Source organism: Tachysurus fulvidraco, chromosome 15 (genome assembly GCF_022655615.1).
Source record: "Tachysurus fulvidraco isolate hzauxx_2018 chromosome 15, HZAU_PFXX_2.0, whole genome shotgun sequence".
Lineage (NCBI taxonomy): Eukaryota > Metazoa > Chordata > Actinopteri > Siluriformes > Bagridae > Tachysurus > Tachysurus fulvidraco.
The window spans coordinates 5,022,038-5,043,932 of record NC_062532.1 but is presented as its reverse complement, the minus strand read 5'-3'; the positions used below and the strand labels follow the sequence as shown (position 1 = coordinate 5,043,932).

Below are 21,895 nucleotides of genomic sequence, written 5' to 3'. Positions count from 1 at the left end.
GTTCTGCGCTGGGGCTGAACCACAAAACACCGCACAGAAATCGCTGATGAAATCAATTTGATTAATGTACTTAGTATTAAACAGGCTTTTAACTTATAATAACATTAAACAGCATTAAACATTTCAGATTTCCTTATTTTATTATGTGGCCGTACTAATGAACCCATCACAACTTTGTGTATACTAAAGTCTAATAAATCAATGAAAGGCATTTGGATTAATCCAGTGCATATATTATTAAAGTGTGGTGAAGTCTTACACGTGCTGGGTCTTGTGTCTGTCCTGTTCCTGGCTGAGTGGGTGACCTCCGCGTACACAAGCTGCATGCTGTCCTGAGAAGGGGCTGTCAACAAAACACACATCTATTACACTCCATATTAAAAACTCCTGTACATCTGGCACATGATTGGTTGTTACAGAATCATCATAAAGCACAATTTATAAAATCATACAAATACAGATCAAGCACAAGCTTAAAAAATGTATATGTGATTTTAAATAAGTGACTTGAATAAATGCCAGACAACAAATATGACACCATTTTGTGCAAACTGCAAAAACACAGATTGCTTCTGACCTTCGATCCTTAGTCCTTGTCTCTTCTTGTAGACACAAAACACTAAGACAGCTAGTACAATGAGAATCAGACAAACTGAGCTCAGGATCACTAGAATGAGGTCTACAAGAAGAAAGACAAAAACATTTCAGTCATTTAAGGTGTTGATATGTAAAGAGAAATTCAGGCCATGACATTAATTACAACGATGCTGCAACTATATTTAACATGACAAAGTGTTTCATGCAGTAATTCCTCTTTTATTCAGTAGCACATGACTTCATTAACACATGCCTCATCTCTGATCTTATCTACTAGGTAATAAAGCCAAGTCTTTCTGTTCTGTTAACTTCACGCCACGTTCACATTCTGAGGTCACGCACACAGCTGTAATGTGTCATTAATACTGTAAATAGTTAGGTGTAAGTTTATATTTTAGATAAGAAGTAAAGATTATTAAATTTGAGTTTATTGCATGTGTTTTATTGTATTATACTGTATGTAATAGTTGTCTTTTGTCATTTTGAGATGTGGTACTATACTGGTACAGAAGTGATGGACTGAACGTGACATACACACAAACACACACACACACACACACACACACACACACACACACACACACACACACACACACACACACACACACACACACACACACACACACACATACACACACACACAAATACCCTTTTTTTATTTGAACAAGTGAATGACCAGTTGATTTTATGACAATGATTAAGTTAGAGTTTACACAAAATAATGGGTTTGTCTGCATCACATTCAGTCACATGCAAATGATCTGCATTTTTTTTTTCCTCAAAAAGCTTGAGAAGTAACGGTAATGCCTCATCACAAACAACCAAAGAAAAAAGATAGACTCACCAATACAAGTTGGGAGGTTAATGGAATTGTGCTCACGACTGATGTGATTTTCTACATAACAGGTGACATTATTATTATTATGCATTTTATCCAGTACGAGAGTTTTGTTGTCGTTCTCCAACCGAGTGTTTGACACAGAAGTCCAGCTGAAGTGAAGGTTGTCTCCATCAGCAGAACAGTTCACTTTCCTGACTCCAGAGAACACGCAGCTGTAGGACACTTTCACTGAGGACACCTGAGCTGTAGATTAGAGATAAACACCTCAGAATAAATTACTAAACACATTATCAAACCAGAAATACAAGAACAAATCAGAAACACAAAGATAATCTCAAAAATCAATATGGCAAAATAAATAAATAAATAAATAAAATATTTCTAATAACATTAAAACCCAAATTGTTTTTGTTAATCTGTTAAGTATGTATATTTCTGCATTTTAATTAGATGGAGCCTCATTTGCACAAATATGAAAATATAAAACAAAATCTTGGGAGAGACTTTAGTGTGGATGAATGTTTATATTTTATACATTTATGAAATAACTTGTAGTGTGCTGTGTGATGTGATTAGAGGTTGTGTGGTCCTACCTTCAATGTTCACCTGGAGAGTAGAACTGCCTTTACTTCTCCCGTCTACATCATAGATGTTTGAAGTGTATGTTCCAGAGTCGTTCCTCTCTGCACTGGTTAGTATCATAGTTTTATTATCATTAACAAACTGCCATCTTGGGAGACGTGGTGTTGGTGTTGGGGAACTTTGGGTTTTTCTATATTTTAAAATTACACTAGTGGCCTTTAGCTCAAACCCATCCTCCAGGGGCATTTGCAGGTGCAGTTGTTGTCCCACAGCTACATAACACTGATTACTCTGATTAAATGTACAGACATCATGATCCTGAAACAGTGAACCTGCAGAGGAAGAAAAAATCATCAGCATTCTGTTAATATTATTGTAAACTGAAACATACCTCTGATCTGTATAAACTTCACAACATTATTTGATTAATTGGCTTATTTGTTCAATTTTATTTACTATATTGAAATTATGACATATGACTATGATATGATATGATAAATTGAAATAAAAATGGCAAAATGACATAAAATAGATGATGCAGCATTTGTATAAACACACATAAAATACCCCCCTTCACAAAAATACAACATATTGGAGGTTGTAAAATCTAAGCAGCAAGTTAAATTTTCTCTATTGTGTTTTTAACAATAGAGATTTTCTGAAAGAAGCTTTAAAAATATAAAAAAAGAAATGACAAAGTTTACAATTAATTTGATATTTGTCCTTATTAGATTGTGTTCATGTATTTGTATTAAGTATTACTAGATATTTTTGGCAGCTTGACCATCTCTAAGCTGGACTGTGAAAACTGCATTTGCTTTAGACAGGACTCCAAAAATGACTTGAATTGACATTTTGTCCAGAGAACAATCCTCTCTCTGTACTTGATGGAGATGTTGGACCTGAGTGATGAACGACTACAAAAGCAAGATGGAGCTTCTTTTAAAGAACTAATAATACTTTACTGAGAAACAGAAGTTCCATACACCATCTACACCCCTTGACTTGAAAGTGATGAAGGCGCCCTGTGGTTTGTTTGTCTTGTCTGAGGAAATATTTTACTCACTCATACTTACATGGTCATACAGGGTCTATAAACCTCTCATAACAGCCTGGTCCTTATTAGGTCTCATCATTGTTGTGTTTCCAATTTCCTCCATGATCACATTCTCCTGTGTCGGATTATCACTTTAGTGCCACATCATTTAAGTTCCTGTTTTCTCATTGTGTCTTGGTCTTGTTACTGTTGATGCTACAGTGTGTCTCATCCTTGTCCTCATGTTTGTAACTTTTCATTCCTAGTGTTTTTGTTTAGTTGTCCTGCTTCACATATTTAGTTCTTTTTGCACATTATAATAAATAGAATCTGCACTTACATCTGCCTTTGTTTGTAAGTATTACCCATCCATTTAATCCTGATATCCTGAGATTGACATTTTCCATGTTTATTTCAGATAAATGTGAAAATGATTAAAAAATCAATGATTCATCGTTTATTTCTTTATTTCTTCATTTAATTGTTTTATTTTTTGGAACCAAGCACTGCAATTGCTCTTCACCAGGAACACAAGCTGAGAGACTTTAAAATAATATTTTATATATTTTATTATTCAAAAGCAAATATAAAAACAGACATTTTGGAGAGTTACAGCAATATGTTCTCTATTCATTATTAAAATATAGAACAAATTTGAAATGTATATGTACGCTTTTAAAAAACAACAAAAAAACACATTGCCTTGGCTGACTGATCAACTAAGTTTCTGCCCATGAGTTAACAGGGGTGTAAAACCTCATGTGTTAATTCTTAAGGCACGATTTCACACACACTCGAAACGCACGATATTTCACACACTCAACAACGCACAATATCACACACAGACACTCATGAACACAGTCAAACTGAACAAAATCATTTTTTGGCATTATTTCAAAGAACAAAAAGGAAATACACTCTAGTCTTATATAGTGATAGATAATACAGTACATTAATAATAAAATGAAATTATTTTTACAATAAACAAAATGATTTTTAAAAAATATCATTTTAACAAATACAAGCCACAGAAATTTAAATCAATTCAATAGAAAGTTTTAGACATAAACTGAAAATGCATTTAGAGCTGAACAATGTTAGACATTTTGATCATATATTTCACTCACGTAACACTTAAAAAAAGGTAGAAAACGGCCTCATAAAGAACTGACACTTCTTAAGTACAGCTTTTTTTTTTAAGAGAAGCTGAAATGTTGGTGTTAAAATAATTTAGCAACTCAGTGTGTGAGCTGCTTAGGAAGCTGCAGCTTTGTGGGTTCAACACTAAAAACTACAACAAGAAACTTCCTTTTCATTTTCTCTTCTTTTTCATTTTCATCTAGACCCAAAAGCCTTAGAGGAGCTGCAGAAACAGGCAAAACTCCACACAAACAGTTACCTGAGCTCTAGACAGAAAGTCAGACAAACTATTGCCTGAAAAATCAGCAATTGCAAAACCAGATACTGTAAAAGTTTTACTGTGAGCAGGGTTTAGTTTGTATGGGTGGAATTTCATCAACGTCTTCTACCAGGATGATGATAGTAACAAAGCTATGTATAAAAAAATACTAAATAAAAATAAAACTATTGTAATGATGAATCTTTAGTCAGGCTGTCACTCACTAACTGCGCTTGACCTCTGAGTACACACAATATTCTTGTACTTTGGGCACCTTGCACTTTTTTTGTGCAGGAGTGTTAAACACCAGCTCTCCGTACTGCACATCATCCTCTTTCTTCTTCTGATTGGATGTGACCACCGTGCCGTACTCCACACCCTCGTTCTGCGCTGGGGCTGAACCACAAAACAATACCACACAGAAATCGCTGATGAAATCAATTTGATTAATGTACTTAGTATTAAACAGGCTTTTAACTTATAATAACATTAAACAGCATTAAACATTTCAGATTTCCTTATTTTATTATGTGGCCGTACTAATGAACCCATCACAACTTTGTGTGTACTAAAGTCTAATAAATCAATGAAAGGCATTTGGATTAATCCAGTGCATATATTATTAAAGTGTGGTGAAGTCTTACACGTGCTGGGTCTTGTGTCTGTCCTGTTCCTGGCTGAGTGGGTGACCTCCGCGTACACAAGCTGCATGCTGTCCTGAGAAGGGGCTGTCAACAAAACACACATCTATTACACTCCATATTGAAAATTACTGTATATCTGGCACATGATTGGTTGTTACAGAATCATCATAAAGCACAATTTATAAAATCATACAAATACAGATCAAGCACAAGCTTAAAAATTTAATATGTGATTTTAAATAAGTGACTTGAATAAATGCCAGACAACAAATATGACACCATTTTGTGCAAACTCAGAGAAAACACAGATTGCTTCTGACCTTCGATCCTTTGGCCTTGTCTCTTCTTGTAGACACAAAACACTAAGACAGCTAGTACAATGAGAATCAGACAAACTGAGCTCAGGATCAATAGAATGAGGTCTACAAGAAGAAAGACAAAAACATTTCAGTCATTTAAGGTGTTGATATGTAAAGAGAAATTCAGGCCATGACATTAATAACAACGATGCTGCCACTATATTTAACATGACAAAGTGTTTCATGCAGTAATTCCTCTTTTATTCAGTAGCACATGACTTCATTAACACATGCCTCATCTCTGATCTTATCTACTAGATAATAAAGCCAAGTCTTTCTGTTCTGTTAACTTCACGCCACGTTCACATTCTGAGGTCACGCACACAGCTGTAATGTGTCGTTAATACTGTAAATCATTAGGTATAAGTTTATATTTTGGATAAGAAATCAAGATTATTAAAATTGAGTTTATTGCGTGTGTTTTATTGTATTAATTGATGAATTAATGTAGTAATTTTGAGATGTGGTATTATATTTGTACAGAAGTGTTGAACTGAACATGACATACACACAAGCAGTGTTGTAATGTAACGAAGTAAAAATACTTCGTTACTGTACTTAAGTAGAAATGTCACGTATCTGTACTTTACTTCGCTATTTAAATTTATGTCAACTTTCACTTTTACTCCACTACATTTTCTAGATAAAATGTATACTTTTACTCCGTTATATTTCCAATAAGCATCTTCGTTACTCGTTAATACAAAATAAAATCAGAAGAAATGTGTGCGACTGTAATAAAGGAGGTTTGGCGATTCACTGCTCCTAGATTGCATTACTCAGCTCCGCACGCTGTAAGGAGAAGCACAGGCACGCGCAGCTTGCACGCGCAGTCAGAGCTGGAGGCATTTATAACGTTAATCGGCTGAAAGCCGCAAATACGGCGACCAAAAGCAGTGAAATTTCGCTATGCTTATTAACAGAGTTGTAGCACTAACAAAATATTAATGCAAACATTCCATTCAATACTAGATAAAAATAACATTTATTGATTTGGTCTTGAAGCCTGAGATAGGCACAGGCTCCCCGTGACCCGAGGTAGTTTGTGGATAAGCGGAAGGAAAAGAGTGAGTGAGTGAGTGCATTCATTGGACACACTGTTTGTAGAGAATGCACACATACATGAACTGATTTGATTCGAGACTGGCATCATTACATCATGCATAAAATTTTGGTGTCCACTTTTGCCAGTTAATAACACCATAACGTTTGGCTTACTATGTAGTCATATAATATATAATATATAACTCTTCTTGTTTTACATTTTCATTAAAACCCCTAAAGGTGAAATCCTAGAACTGCCCCGGCTCTTATGCCTACCGAAAATCACTGAAATTGTGCTTTTTACCTTTACTTCAAATACTTAAGTACATTAAATATCAGAAAATGACTTTTGATACTTAAGTACAGTAAATATCAGATACTTTAAGACTTTTACTTGAGTAATATTCTAAAAGGCAACTTTCACTTCTACCAAAGTCTTTTTCTAGTACGATACTTGTACTTTTACTCAAGTATTGCTTTCTATTACTTTATACAACACTGCACACAAGCACACACACACACACACACACACATTTTTTGATCTGCATAATAATTTTCTCAGAAAGTTGAGAAGTAACAGTAATGCCTCATCCATACTGTTACTGTTAAATAATTTAGTAAAATACAAAAGAAAAAAGACAAACTCACCAATACATGTCGGGAGGTTAATTGAATTGTGCTCACGACTGATGTGATTTTCTACATGACAGGTGACATTATTATTATGTATTTTATCCAGTACGAGAGTTTTGTTGTCGTCCTCCAACCGAGTGATTGACACAGAAGTCCAGCTGAAGTGAAGGTTGTCTCCATCAGCAGAACAGAACACTTTCCTGACTTTGAAGAACAAGCAGCTGTAGGACAATTTCACTGAGGACACCTGAGCTGTAGATTAGAGATAAACACCTCGGGATGAATTACTACAGACTCAATAACAAATAAACATATAATCAAACTAAAAGTATAAGAGAAAATCAAAAGGACAGCAACATAAACTCAAATATATATTTGATAAATAAAAATGTAAGTTTCTAATAAAATTTAAAGCCTAATTTGTTTTTTGTTGTTTGGTTAATATTTACGTTTCTGCATTTGTAATATGATGGAGCCACGTTTGGACAAATATATTGAACTAGTAAAATGAACCTTATGAGAGAGACAATAGTGTGGATGAGTGTATGTTATACATACATTTATGACATATTAATTTGTAGTGTGCTGTGTGATGTGATTAGAGGTTGTGTGGTCCTACCTTCAATGTTCACCTGGAGAGTATAATTGCCTTTACTTCTCCCGTCTACATCATAGATGTTTAAAGTGTATGTTCCAGAGTCGTTCCTCTCTGCACTGGTTAGAATCATAGTTTTATTATCATTAACAAACTGCCATCTTGGGAGACGTGGTGGTGGTGGGGAACTTTGGGTTTTTCTATATCTTAAAATTAAATTAGTGGTATTTAGGTCAAACCCATCCTCCCAGGGCATTTGCAGGTGCAGTCGTTGTCCCACAGCTACATAACACTGTTTAATCTGATTAAATGTACAGACAACATGATCCTGAAACAGTGAACCTGCAGAGGAAGAAAAAATCAGCAGCATTCTGTTAATATTATTGTAAACTGAAACACACCACTGATCTGTATAAACTTCAAACCTGTCTATTTTTATTTTCTCAGTTGATTTACTTATTTTCATTTAATATGGAAAAAATAACAATCAATACAGATAACAGCATCAGTGATAAAGATTATTCTACCCAAATATTGTTTGATTTATGAAGGCATTCAATGATGAAAACTATATATTTTATACTTCTGAGCGTTCAGTAAAAGATGACTGATGAGATGTTTGTGTGTGGGGTTAATCACTAATGTCTGTGTGTGTGGGGGTTAATCGTTAATGTCTGTGTGAGTGTGTGGGGTTAATAACTAATGTCTGTGTGAGGTTAATCACTAACGTCGGTGTGAGTGTGTGGGGTTAATCACTAATGTCTGTGTGAGTGTGTGGGGTTAATCACTAACGTCGGTGTGAGTGTGTGGGGTTAATCACTAATGTCTGTGTGTGGGGGGGGGTTAATCACTAATGTCTGTGTGTGTGGGGGGTTAATCACTAACGTCGGTGTGAGTGTGTGGGGTTAATCACTAATGTCTGTGTGAGTGTGTGGGGTTAATCACTAATGTCTGTGTGAGTGCGTGGGGTTAATCACTAATGTCTGTGTGAGTGCGTGGGGTTAATCACTAATGTCTGTGTGAGTGTGTGGGGTTAATCACTAATGTCTGTGTGAGTGTGTGCGGTTAATCACTAATGTCTGTGGATGAGTAAAGAGAATTACTCAGTAGTGTCTGTTAAAAGTGGGAGATAAAATTTATAGAGGAGCAACAATGAGAAATCGAATATTATGAAGGAGCTGGTGGGATTATTTAAGACTTTATGACAGGCAGGATTAGTCAAGGCTGTCCTCAGGATGTGTCTGGATCTGGCTGTTTTGTCTCTGTGTTCACAAACTGCTGCATTGGAATTTTATTCATCAATTCCTTCTTTATAAAAGACAGACTCACCAGGACATTGGTGGAGTTCAGCAGTATCGTGGTCACGGCTGACATGATTTTCTACATGACAGATGATGTTTCCTTGATGGTCTTGTTCCAGTGTGACAGTGCTGGTCCCGTTCTCCAGTTGAGGGAGTGTGTTAAAGTCAGAAGTCCAGCTGAAGTGAAGGTTGTCTCCATCAGCAGAACAGTTCACTTTCATGACTCCAGAGGACAAGCAGCTGGACGACACTTTCACTGAGGACACCTGAGCTGTAGATTCAATTCCACACAAATGTTTACAAAACAAAAGTCAGCAATATATCAAATTCACTGCGTCCTCCCTTTTTTGTCATGACTTGAGCCGGTTGTGACAAAAGTGGGGGCTCGTCCATTCTTACAGTTTAAGTATTTTTGTATGTGACTTTAATTTGGTTAATTCGTTGTAAATTCCGTTGATATTGGTTATTCGTTGAAACTTTAGTTTTGTAGGGCTGCAGTGAATTTGGTATATCGCTTGCTTTTGTTTTGTAAACATTTGTGCGGAATTGAATTTGGTAAGTAAGCTGTTTTGATACTTTTAACAGGTAATAATTTTGGACTGCTTTTCCCTGGTTAGGAAAAGAGGGTGTCCTTAACCGGATGCTCTGTTTGTTATTTTAGTTTATTTTTTTGTATGGTGAAAGCGGTTGGAGCAATAGCTCGGGAACACGTCCGTGTTTTGTAATGGCAACTAGTCAATTGGTTGTTGTTGTGAACACTGGTTTATGGTGTGTAAATACCCACCGCAAGTAACTATATGAATTCCAGGGTTCAGTTTAGTTAGTTTATAGTTAGTTAGGGGGAAGTGCACTTCAATTTTGTTACCTACTGTATGTATTAAAATAGGCTTACCTAGTTTTGTTATGGCTTCTGTCGAGGAGTTTATTAAAACTTTGTCAGATGATCTTTTGGATGTCTTTTCTAAAGACCAAATCATTATGAAATTACGTTATCCGTCCAAGATAAGCGTTTAAAAGATACAATTAAGACTGTCATAAAATCCGAGCTGAATGAACGTGATGTGTTAAAGTCGCAGCCAAAACCTGTTGTTAATGTTACATCTAAGATGTCTCATTTGACGTTTGAACAGCAAAAAGAACTGTTGTTACTTGAAGCTGAGACTAAAGAAAAAATATTAGAAGCACAAAGACGTCTCGAATTATCTAAGGTTCAAGTGCAACAACAATTAGAACTTGAACGTTATCACCTGGATTTGATAAAAGATGGAAGAATTCCTGGCACAAATGGGTCAGGAAGTAAGCATGTTTGATGAAAAGGATGTGGAACAATTTTTTTGTATTATTTGAATGCGTTGCTGAGGCAAGAAATTGGCCAGAAGACCAACGTACTTTGATGGGTTACGTCCAGCTACGGGTCTAGAGGATATGCGGACGTAACACAATGTGTAACACAATGTGTTACTATGTGTTTTTACGAACAGGGCTCAAGAAGCGTACTCCTCTCTTAGTACAGAGGATGCAGCAAAGTATCAGACTGTAAAGACCACAGTTTTAAAATCCTATGAATTAGTTCCGGAGGCATACAGGCAAAAATTTGGGTTTTGGAGAAAAGGTGAGAAACTTTAATCGCTGGTGTACGGCTTCTGAGATTGACGACTTAAAGTATTTGATTGTACTTGAACAATTCAAAAATTGTATTTCTCGTGTAGCGACTTTCTTTCACTGCGTATGAAGCAACTGTTTCAGCCGATGAATTTTCGTTAATTCATAAAACTTCGGCAAATAAGATGTATGGAGGTCCTAGTCGGAACGAACCGTGGCGTAAATCCACTCAGCCTGGTAAATTTCAGCGTGATTTTGTTGGAGGCCAAGATAAAAATGTGTGTAATTATTGTCATACATTTGGTCATTGGAAAACTGTGTCTGATGTTAAAAATGAGAGAAACGTCCAAAACCAACTCAAAATTTCCGCCTGTGAAACCTGTTGCTTTAGCCGTTTCAGCCTTGTCTCATTCCCATGAGCAAAAAATTTGCACACCCTGCGGTCTGACTTTTAATCCTTTTGTTACTGAAGGTTATGTCGGTTCGCTTGATTCTGCAGAAAATGTGCCTGTAAAAATCTTGCGAGACACTGGTTCGTCTGAATCCTTCGTTTTAAAGTCAGTACTGCCCTTTTCATTCAAGTCCGAATACAGGAGATAATGTGCTTATACGTGGCATCGGTATTGATGTTATGTCTGTTCCTCTTCATCGACTTTTTCTGCAGTCTGATTTAATTCAGGGTGAAGTTGTAAATGGTGTTCGTCCTTGTTTGCCTGTTGAGGGAATACAGGTTATGCTAGGGAATGATTTGGCTGGAAACCGTGTTTTGGAAAGATTGTTCGTCAAACTTGGTGGTGACTCCGTCTCCAATAATTCATGAATCGAAGAATGAAGGTTTTTTCCGTTTTTCATTACCACGGTTTTGCCGTCCTGTGCAGTAACACGGGCTATGTCAAAGAACCAAACGGTTGATAAACGTGACAGTCCAAAGGAGACGAGTACTTTGGAAATTCCTTCAATTTTGTTAGTAGCGCGTAATGATTTGGTGATGGAACAAAAGGTGGATTTAACCTTAAATGAGCTATTTGATCGGGTTGGTTCGTGTTACACGATTGCCAACATTCCTTCTGGTTATTACCTAGATGAAGGTCTATTGGTTCGAAAACGGGTACCACATAGAGATTTTGCATTTGGAGACCCCATTGTACAAATTGTTGTTCCTCAGAAATTTCAGAACCTTGTGTTACATACTGCACATGATACATCTGGTCATTTGGGTGTTAAAAAACCTATAACATCCCTCTTTAATTTTGGCCAAAGAAACCCTATTAAGAGCCACTCTCTCTCTCTTAAAAAGGTTTTTTAGGGCCAAAATTAAAGCGGGATGTTTCTAGTTACATTAAGTCGTGTCATACTTGCCAACTTACAGGAAAACCTAACCAGGCGATAAAATCAGCACCCCTTTAATCCAATCCCTGTGATAAGTCAACCTTTTGAGTATTTGATAGACTGTGCTGGCCCTTTGCCAAAGTCAAAATCAGGCAGCGAGTACTTATTTACGGTTATGTGTCAGGTAACACGTTATCCATCTGCTTACCCGCTTCGTTCTATTACTGCGAAAAATGACTTGAAAGCACTTAGTTTATTTCTGTCTTTGGAATACCACGAGTTATTCAATCGGACCAAGGTAATAATTTTACATCTAATGTGTTTGGTCAAATATTAAAACAACTTCAGATTAAACATAAGCTTTCCAGTGCCTACCATGCACAGAGCCAGGGAGCTCTAGAAAGATTTCACCAAACATTGACATCTTTACTACGATCGTATTGTACTCAGATTGGGAAAGACTGGGAAGCTGGTTTACCCTGGATGCTGATGGCTGCTCGTGAGGCTTCACAGGAGAGTACAGGTTTTTGGCCATGATATACAAGGTCCTTTGGATGTTTTGGCTGATGACTGGAAAAAATCTGATCCGCCGAAGAATGTTCTGACTTATGTTAGCGATTTTCGTAGGAAAATTTTTGAGGTTGGTCAAATGGCAAAAGCACATTTAAGTAAGGCTCAGGACCGGATGAAGCGCTTCTTTGATCGTCGTGCAGAAGTCAACAAGGTGATCAAGTACTGGCATTTTTGCCTATTGTAGGATCACCTTTTCAGGCTAAATTTGCTGGACCTTACACCGTTGCTCATCAAATATCAGATCTTAATTATTTGATCAAAACTCCAGATCAAAATAAGAAAACCAGAGTATGTCACATAAACTTGCTAAAACCCTATTATGCATGTAAGGAGGCTGCTCTTATTGATAGTGACACGAACGAAATGATTGGGTCTGATATTAAACATGTCCTTCCGAAAGGAATGGTTGCGGTTGCTGATGTAACTCCCTCTGTCTCCCTGAGTTTTATCCTCGTGATTTGGTCCTACAAGGCCGTTTGCAAAACTCAGAGGCTCTTAAAACAGTATGTGATCGGCTGAATTATTTGGTGGAGGAGCAGCGTGCTGATTTGATTAATTTAATTACTTTAAGTACAATTCACTGATTTCAGATATTCCATCATGTACTCATTTAATCGAGCACAATATTGATGTCGGGGATTCTGCACCTATTCGTCAGCATTATTATCGTGTTTCAGCAAATAAGAAAAAACATTTGGATGCTGAAATTGACTACATGCTTAAAAATGGTATCGCTGAACCCTCATTTTCTAGCTGGGTGTCCCCGTCACTGCTGGTGAGTAAATCTGATGGCTCTTTTTGGTTCTGCATGGATTATGGAAAAGTAAATGCGGTTACCAAACCAAAATTATCCTAATCCAACTACCAAAAAGGAATTAATGCGTTTTTTGGGAATGGTGAGATTTTACCGTTGTTTCTGTCGGAATTTCTCTGTGATGGCTGCGCCTTTAACAAATTTGTTGCGTGGAACCGTGAAGCTCCATTGGAATCATATTTGTTGTTAACAGAAGCTCCAGTTTTGGCGGCTCCGAAATTTGACCAGACTTTTCAATTACAAGTAGATGCAAATAACATAGGCACAGGTGCTGTTTTGATACAGAAATCCGAGGAAGGTATTGACCATCCAGTGGCTTTCTTTTCCCGGAAATGTAATTTATATCAGTTAAATTATTCTGTAATTGAGAAAGAAGCATTGGCTTTAATATGGGCATTGCAACACTTTGATGTGTATGTTGGGGCAACGGAGGGACCTTTGGTCGTCTATACTGACCATAACCCATTAACATTTTTGCGCTCCTTACAAAGCCCAAATCTGACGGGTCTCCTGCTTCCCCGCTACGGCCGGCCAGTGGGTGGCGCTGTGCCGCTAAATCGTGTGCACCTGTTGCTTGTTATTTCTCCTTATTTAAGTTTGGTGTTGATTGTGTTTAGGGGGATTTTTCTGCTTGGGTTCTGTTTGGGGTTGTTTTCTGTTTTGTTCTTCCTTATTTTGTAAGTATTGTTGTCCATTTGTGTTCTCCAATACACGATCACGTTTAAACTGCTAAAAAAAACATTCTGTCAAAGCTCAGACTAATTATTCACATTTTAAACAAAAGACAAAATGGTATTTTGGTTTTCATTGCGTCCTCCCTTTTTTGTTATGACTTGAGCCGGTTGTGACAGAGATAAACACCTCAGAATAAATTACAAAACACATTATCAAAGCAGAAATACAAGAACAAATCAGAAACACATGAAGATAATCTCCAATCAGAAAGTAGTAGTGGAACAATGACTTTATCTTGAGAGCTTCTTTACTGTCAAAGTTTTAAATTCTAACCAAAAATCCTGGATTTTTTTTTTTTTTTTTTTGTGATATTAAGTATGTACATGTCTGCATTTGTTAAATAGCTGGAGCCTCATTTACATAAATAAATATTAAAATATAAAACAAAATCTTGATAGACTATAGTGTGGATGAATGTTTATATTTTATACATTTATAAAATGCTGTGTGATGTGATTAGAGGTTGTGTGGTCCTACCTTCAATGTTCACCTGGAGAGTATAACTGCCTTTACTTCTCCCGTCTACATCAATGATGTATAAAGTGTATGTTCCAGAGTCGTTCCTCTCTGCACTGGTTAGTATCATAGTTTTATTATCATTAACAAACTGCCATCTTGAGTCATGTGGTGTTGGTGTTGGGGAACTTTGGTTTTTTCTATATGTTAAGTTGAAACTAGGTGTCTTTAGTTCAAACCCATCCTCCAGCGGCATTTGCAGGTGCAGTCGTTGTCCCACAGCTACATAACACAGTTTAATCTGATTAAATCTATAGACAACATGATCCTGAAACAGTGAACCTGCAGAGGAAGAAAAAAATCATCATCATTCTGTTAATATTATTGTAAACTGAAACACACCTCTGATCTGTATAAACCTCAAAACTCTGTGTTTATCTTCTCCAACTGATTTACTTGTTTGCTGGATTTTATTTGGAAAAAAATGGCATCAGTGATTAAGCAATAAATAAATATTTAAAATTCTGTTCAGCATTAAATTAGAATTTTTCACCAAAATCATCCATAGACTCGAATTTACTTATATACAAAATACAAAGCGTTATATTCTATATTATAATATAATATAAACTGTATACTGTATATATAAAACATGAAAAATGACAATATAGATGATGCACCTTTTGCCCAAAATTTCCAATAAAATATATATTGAATGTTGTAGAATCATAGTGTATTGTAGGAGCTTATTGTCTTTATGTATTGTGATGAGATATTTTTGTCAGATAACTTTAGACAACTTTAAAGCTACATGTTAACAGTGATGATGTAAAAGAAAAGTCTGCACAGGGTTAAGCATTAGGATCTATTCTGTAGGTCAACATGTCATTTATAAAATAAATCTTAGACAAGAGTGTCTGTGGGAGTGTAAAGTAAACTTCAACTTTTGTTAAGGAGCAGGTGGGATTATTAAAGACTGTATATGGGGACTGACAGGATTAGTCAAGGCTGTCCTCAGGATGTGTCTGGATCTGGCTGTTATGTCTCTGTGTTCACAAACTGCTGCATTGGAATTTTATTCATTAAATCCTTCTTTATAAAAGACAGACTCACCAGGACATTGGTGGAGTTCAGCAGTATCGTGGTCACGGCTCACATGATTTTCTACATGGCAGGTGATGTTTCCTTGATGGTCTTGTTCCAGTGTGACAGTGCTGGTCCCGTTCTCCAGTTGAGGGAGTGTGTTAAAGTCAGAAGTCCAGCTGAAGTGAAGGTTGTCTCCATCAGCAGAACAGGTCACTTTCATGACTCCAGAGGACAAGCAGCTGTAGGACACTTTCACTGAGGACACCTGAGCTGTAGATTAGAGAGAAACACCTCAGAATAAATTACTAAACACATTATCAAACCAGAAATACAAGAACAAATCAGAAACCAAACTAAATAATCTTATAGATATAGCAAAAAATAATTAATTTCTAACAACATTAAAACCCAAATTGTTTTTGTTAATCTGTATATTTCTGCATTTTTAATTAGGTGGAGCCTCATTTGCATAAATAAATATGAAAATATAAAAGAAAAACTTGAGAGAGACTATAGTGTGGATAAATGTTTATATTTTATACATTTATGAAATAACTTGTAGTGTGCTGTGTGATGTGATTAGAGGTTGTGTGGTCCTACCTTCAATGTTCACCTGGAGAGTAGAATTGCTTTTAATTCTCCCGTCTACGTCAAAGATGTTTAAAGTGTATGTTCCAGAGTCGTTCCTCTCTGCACTGGTTAGTATCATAGTTTTATTATCATTAACAAACTGCCATCTTGGGAAATATTTTGTTGGTGTTGGTGGGGGGCTTTGTTTTCTATATCTTAAAATTAAACTAGTGGTCTTTAGGTCAAACCCATCCTCCAGCGGCATTTGCAGGTGCAGTCGTTGTCCCACAGCTACATAACACTGATTACTCTGATTAAATCTACAGACAACATGATCCTGAAACAGTGAACCTGCAGAGGAAGAAAAAATCATCAGCATTCTGTTAATATTATTGTAAACTGAAACACACCTCTGATCTGTATAAACTTTAAAACAGTATCTTCTACAAGTGATTATTTACACAGTCGTTAAAATTTCTTTACAATTAAAATGGCAGGGAAATCATACTAACATCACAGTTGATTAAAGGATAAATGATATTTCAGAAAACCTTTCTCTGAGGTAGAATTTTTCAACCAATATCATCCAAATACTATTTTACAAATAATGCAAAATTGCAGAAAATAGATGATGCACCATTTGTATGAAAACACTATATATATATATATATATATATATATATATATATATATATATATATATGAAACCTCATCGTAAGACCTTCACACACCGAACTCGGCACGTATTGAACAAGACACGCAATCCAGCGCAAACCCGACAAACGGAACACAACACACATGTATAGCAGCACATGCAAAACTTTTCTCCTCGTGCTTTCTGCTGTCCGACGTGCACCGACGTCACACGCACGCGCTTAAAGGGACCCGTTTTCTTTTTTCTTTTTGTCATTTACTTTATAAGAATCATAGAAATAAAGGTCCCAAATCATATATATATATATATACACAAATCATATATATAGTAGCTTTATAGAAATATAGAAAAACAATTACGAAGTTTAAAATGAAATTAATATTTCTCTATTTGAATTTGGTTATGTATTTATATTGTATTGTATATTATTAGATTTTTGTCATTTCACCCAGCCATAATCTGTACTGTGAAAACTTTACTTGCTTTAGACTCCTTTAAATCTACATCTTAACACTGATGATGTGTAACACTCTCACAGAACATCCTCCAAGATCCAAACCAGTCTGGCTGTAAAGCAGCACATTCGACACAGACAGCCCAGAGTTAATGTATTCAATGTTAGAGACTTAAAAGCACTTTTGTACATCGCTCTGGATAAGTGTGTCTGTCACATGCTGTAAATGTAAATGTCATTAATGGAAAAGAAAATTGGACACAGGGTTAAACAATAGGATCAGAATTATTATATTAAAATTTATTTTAGACAGTTTAGTGCTTTTGGAGGTAAATTTGGAAATTTCTTAGAATATATTTATTTTTTCCTAAAACATAAATTGATTGATGAAGTTATTCACAGAAATAACATTCTCTACTTTTGAAGTGCAGGAAGTTTTCATTAAAAGCTGACCGATTTACTGATATCTGATCTCACAGGTTTAAACTACATTTAGACCATTTCTCATTTCATAAAGCAGAATCTGTACAACTGCACATGTAGTAAATAAATGAATCATGCATTATTAAAGGATAAAACTTACCCATGACAACGTGGGTGTAAATCAACAGGACTCCAAAAATGACCTGTATTCTCATTTTGTCCAGAGAACAATCCTCTCTCTGTACTTGATGGAGATCTTGGGCCTGAGTGATGAACGACTACAAAAGGAAGATGGAGCGTCTTTTACAGAACTAATACCACTTTACTGAGAAACAGGAAGTTCCATACAACATCTACAGCCTTTGACTTGAAAGTGGTAAAGCAGCCCTGTGGTTTGTTCGTTTTGTTTAAGGAAATGTTTTACTCACTCACACTTACATGGTCATACAGGGTCTATAAACCTCTCATAACAACCTGGTCCTTATTAGGTCTCATCATTGTTTCATTTTCCCCATGATCACGCTCACCTGTGTTGGATTATCACTTTAGTGCCACATCATTTAAGTTCCTGTTTTCTCATTGTGTCTTGGTCTTGTTACTGTTGATGCTACAGTGTGTCCCATCCTTGTCCTCATGTTTGTATCTTTTCCTTCCTAGTATTTTTTTGTTTAGAGTTGTCCTGCTTTTAGTTCTTTTTGCACATTATAATAAATAGAATCTGCACTTACATCTGCCTTTGTTTGTAAGTATTACCCATCCATTTAATCCTGATATCCTGAGTTTGATATTTTCCATGTTTATTTCAGATAAATGTGAAAATTATCAAAAATCAATGATTCATCGTTTCTTTTTTTATTTCTTCATTTAATTGTTTTATTTTTAGAACCAAGCAGTTCAATTGCTCTTCACCAGGAACAAAAGCTGAGAGACTTTAAAATTTTATTCTTTATTCAAAAGCAAATATAATAACAAAGGATATGAGTTACAGCAATATGTTCTCTATTCATTATTAATATAGTCAATACTCAATATAGATCAGCCAAGTTTCTGCCCATGAGTTAACAGGGGTGTAAAACCTCAGATGTTAATTCTTAAAGCACGATTTCACACTCACTCATGAACGTGCGATATCACACACACATGAACACAGTCAAACTGAACGACTTTTTTTGGCATTATTTCAAAGAAAATAAAATGGAAATATTCTCGAGTCTTATATATGATAGATAATACTGTACATTAATAATAAAATAAACTTATTTGGCAATAAACAAAATAATTTTTAAAAATATCATTTTAACAAATACAAGTTACAGACATTGAAATCAATTCCATAGAAAGTTTTAGACATAAACTGAAAATTCATTTAGAGCTGAACATTTTGGTCATTTAACACTTAAAAAAGGTACAAAACAGCCTCATGAAACACTTCTTCTGTACAACTTTTTTCTTAAAGAGAAGCTGAAATGTTGGTGTTAAAATAATTTAGCAACTCAGTGTGTGAGCTGCTTAGGAAGCTGCAGCTGTGTGGGTTCAACACTAAAAACTGCAACAAGAAACTTCCTTTTTATTTTCTCTTCTTTTTCATTTTCATCTACACCCAAAAACCTTACATATGATTAAAGACCATGGTGATGGCATAAGTGTGTCTACAAGTAGGAAAATAAAACAAGAAAAACAATAGCAAAACTTGTTTATTTTTATATATATTAATCCCAATTTAAGGTACATTTTATAATTTTAAATATTATATACCATAGACAGATATTTCTGCTTATTTATATTCAATCCTTTATTTCTAAACAAGAATAAAGATATTTGTTAAGATATCTTTGTTGTGCTGTGAGTACAGAGTCAGATGTGTGTGTGTGAGATGTGAGGGTTGTGATAGCTCAAGTGGTCAAGGCTCAGGGTTATTAGGGGTCAAGCCCCAGCAACGCCACGCTGGCACTGTTGGGCCCTTAAACAAGGCCCTTAACCCTCCCTGCTACAGAGTGCTGTATCGTGACTGACCCTGTGCTCTGACCTCAAATTCCAAAGCTGGGATTTGTGAAGAAAGAATTTCACTGTGCTGTAATGTATATGTGATAAAATAAAGTATTTTTCATTAAAGTACAGTATTTTCCGCACTATAAGGCGCAGTCTCAATTACGGGTCTATTTCTGTACTTAACCCATATTATAAGGCGCACCGTATTATAAGGCGCAGCGTATCATAAGGCGCACCGTATCATAAGGCGCACCGTATATAAGGCGCAGCGTATCATAAGGCGCACCGTATATAAGGCGCAGCGTATTATAAGGCGCACCGTATATAAGGCGCAGCGTATTATAAGGCGCACCGTATATAAGGCGCAGCGTATTATAAGGCGCACCGTATATAAGGCGCAGCGTATATAAGGCGCACCGGATTATAAGGCGCACCGTATTATAAGGCGCACCGTATTATAAGGCGCACCGTATTATAAGGCGCATGCTAAAACATACGGTCTACAAAAAAGGTAACGGAAGCAAAACAGTGAGTTTAGTTTAACTTCATTCTACTATTTAACAACACACACATTATTTTTTAATCAATCTTCTCCCACAAATCCATCAAAGTCCTCATCTACTGTGTCTTCTTAACTTGGCACAGTACATTTTCTTGCTTCCTCCACTTCCGAACCATAGATACATTGATGTTGAATTCTTTCAGCTGCTCTATTCACATTTACAACCGTGTAACTGATAGCCTGTAGTTTGTATTGTGCCTCGTAAGCATCTGATTTTTATTGGCGGATGGCAAACCAACTTAAGGTGCATTTACCGCCAACTACTGGACTGGAGTGTGGAGCGCAAAATGGTTAGGAAGAAACAAATGTTGTGTTGCAACATAGCCGTAGTATACCTACCGGAGGCGTGGCGGAGGTAAGCGTACGTATTGTACGTATTACGTAATGTTTTCTGATTGGTTTATCGCTGCCAGCGTACGTAGTGTATGTATTATGTCTCTGTGTCAGCGGGAAATGGTCCGACAGTCAACCAGGCGGAGCGCTTACCGAAGTCACACAACATTTTTACAGATTTTTGGAACTCGGTGCACACATAAGGCGCTCCGGATTATAAGGCGCTCCGGATTATAAGGCGCTCCGGATTATAAGGCGCTCCGGATTATAAGGCGCTCCGGGTTATAAAGCGCACCGGATTTTTGAGAAAATTTAAGGCTTTTAGGTGCGGCTTATAGTGCGGAAAATACTGTACATAACTAACACCATAAACACTGTTACAAAATACTATGGATTTAAAATGGCAACTGATGCATTACATTTAAACAGGAAAAAAAATGGTATAAATTATTTAATTTCTTTTTTGTAGACATTAACAGTGGTCAATGATGTGTGGTCTCTTACAGTCCTCTGCAATCTCTCTCTCTCTCTCTCTCTCTCTCTCTCTCTCTCTCACATATATATATATATATATATATATATATATATATATATGTATATATATATATATATATATATATATATATATATATATATATATATATATATATATATATATATATATATATATATATATATATATATATATATATATATGGGGGGTAGTGGGTAGCTTAGTGGGTAGCACGTTCGCCTCACACCTCCAGGGTCGGGGTTCGATTCCCGCCTCCGCCTTGTGTGTGCAGAGTTTGCATGTTCTCCCCGTGCCTCGGGGGTTTCCTCCGGGTACTCCGGTTTCCTCCCCCAGTCCAAAGACATGCATGGTAGGTTGATTGGCATCTCTGGAAAATTGTCCGGTGTGAGTGAATGTGTGTGTGTGTGCCCTGCGAAGGGGTTGGCACTCCGTCCAGGGTGTATCCTGCCTTGATGCCCGATGACGCCTGGGATAGGCACAGGCTCCCCGTGACCCGAGGTAGTTCGGATAAAGCGGTAGAAAATGAATGAATGAATATATATTCATTCAATATATATATATATATATATATATATATATATATATATATATATATATATATATATATATATATATATACTGTAAGCAGGGTTTAGTTTGTACGGGTGGAATTTCATCAACTTCCTCTACCACGATGATGATAGTAAAAAAGTTATGTACATATAAATACTAAACACAAATAAAACTATGGTAATGATGCATCTTTAGACAATGTCTAAATGTCTGCAAT

General features: G+C 36.2%; 2 protein-coding genes and 1 long non-coding RNA gene across 9 annotated transcripts in view; 1 reads left to right on the top strand and 2 right to left on the bottom strand.

Annotated features, from left to right (window-relative positions):
- The window catches only part of LOC113648365, a 261,316-nt gene that overhangs the window by 223,829 nt on the left and 15,592 nt on the right, over nucleotides 1-21,895 (top strand). The window lies entirely within an intron of this gene.
- The window catches only part of LOC113651602, a 45,997-nt gene that overhangs the window by 20,294 nt on the left and 3,808 nt on the right, over nucleotides 1-21,895 (bottom strand). Inside the window, exons 1-5 of one of the 3 annotated variants that reach the window (XM_047801211.1) lie at nucleotides 17,889-18,071; nucleotides 16,227-16,547; nucleotides 15,654-15,896; nucleotides 14,562-14,882; nucleotides 9,060-9,302 (exon numbers count right to left, since the gene is read on the bottom strand). In XM_047801211.1, coding sequence (XP_047657167.1) covers nucleotides 9,060-9,302; nucleotides 14,562-14,882; nucleotides 15,654-15,896; nucleotides 16,227-16,547; nucleotides 17,889-17,943 — 1,183 coding nt within the window. In that variant the 5' untranslated portion in view covers nucleotides 17,944-18,071. Of the gene's footprint in view, nucleotides 1-9,059; nucleotides 9,303-14,561; nucleotides 14,883-15,653; nucleotides 15,897-16,226; nucleotides 16,548-16,904; nucleotides 16,930-17,888; nucleotides 18,072-21,895 lie in introns of those variants that run through there. The other 2 variants (XM_047801213.1, XM_047801212.1) reach the window with 2 other exon arrangements.
- On the bottom strand, nucleotides 4,686-6,054 carry LOC113645871. Its single transcript, XR_003441314.2, has 3 exons — nucleotides 5,420-6,054; nucleotides 5,100-5,183; nucleotides 4,686-4,851 (listed from the first exon to the last, which is right to left on the bottom strand). It is a non-coding gene; the product is annotated as an uncharacterized LOC113645871 (long non-coding RNA).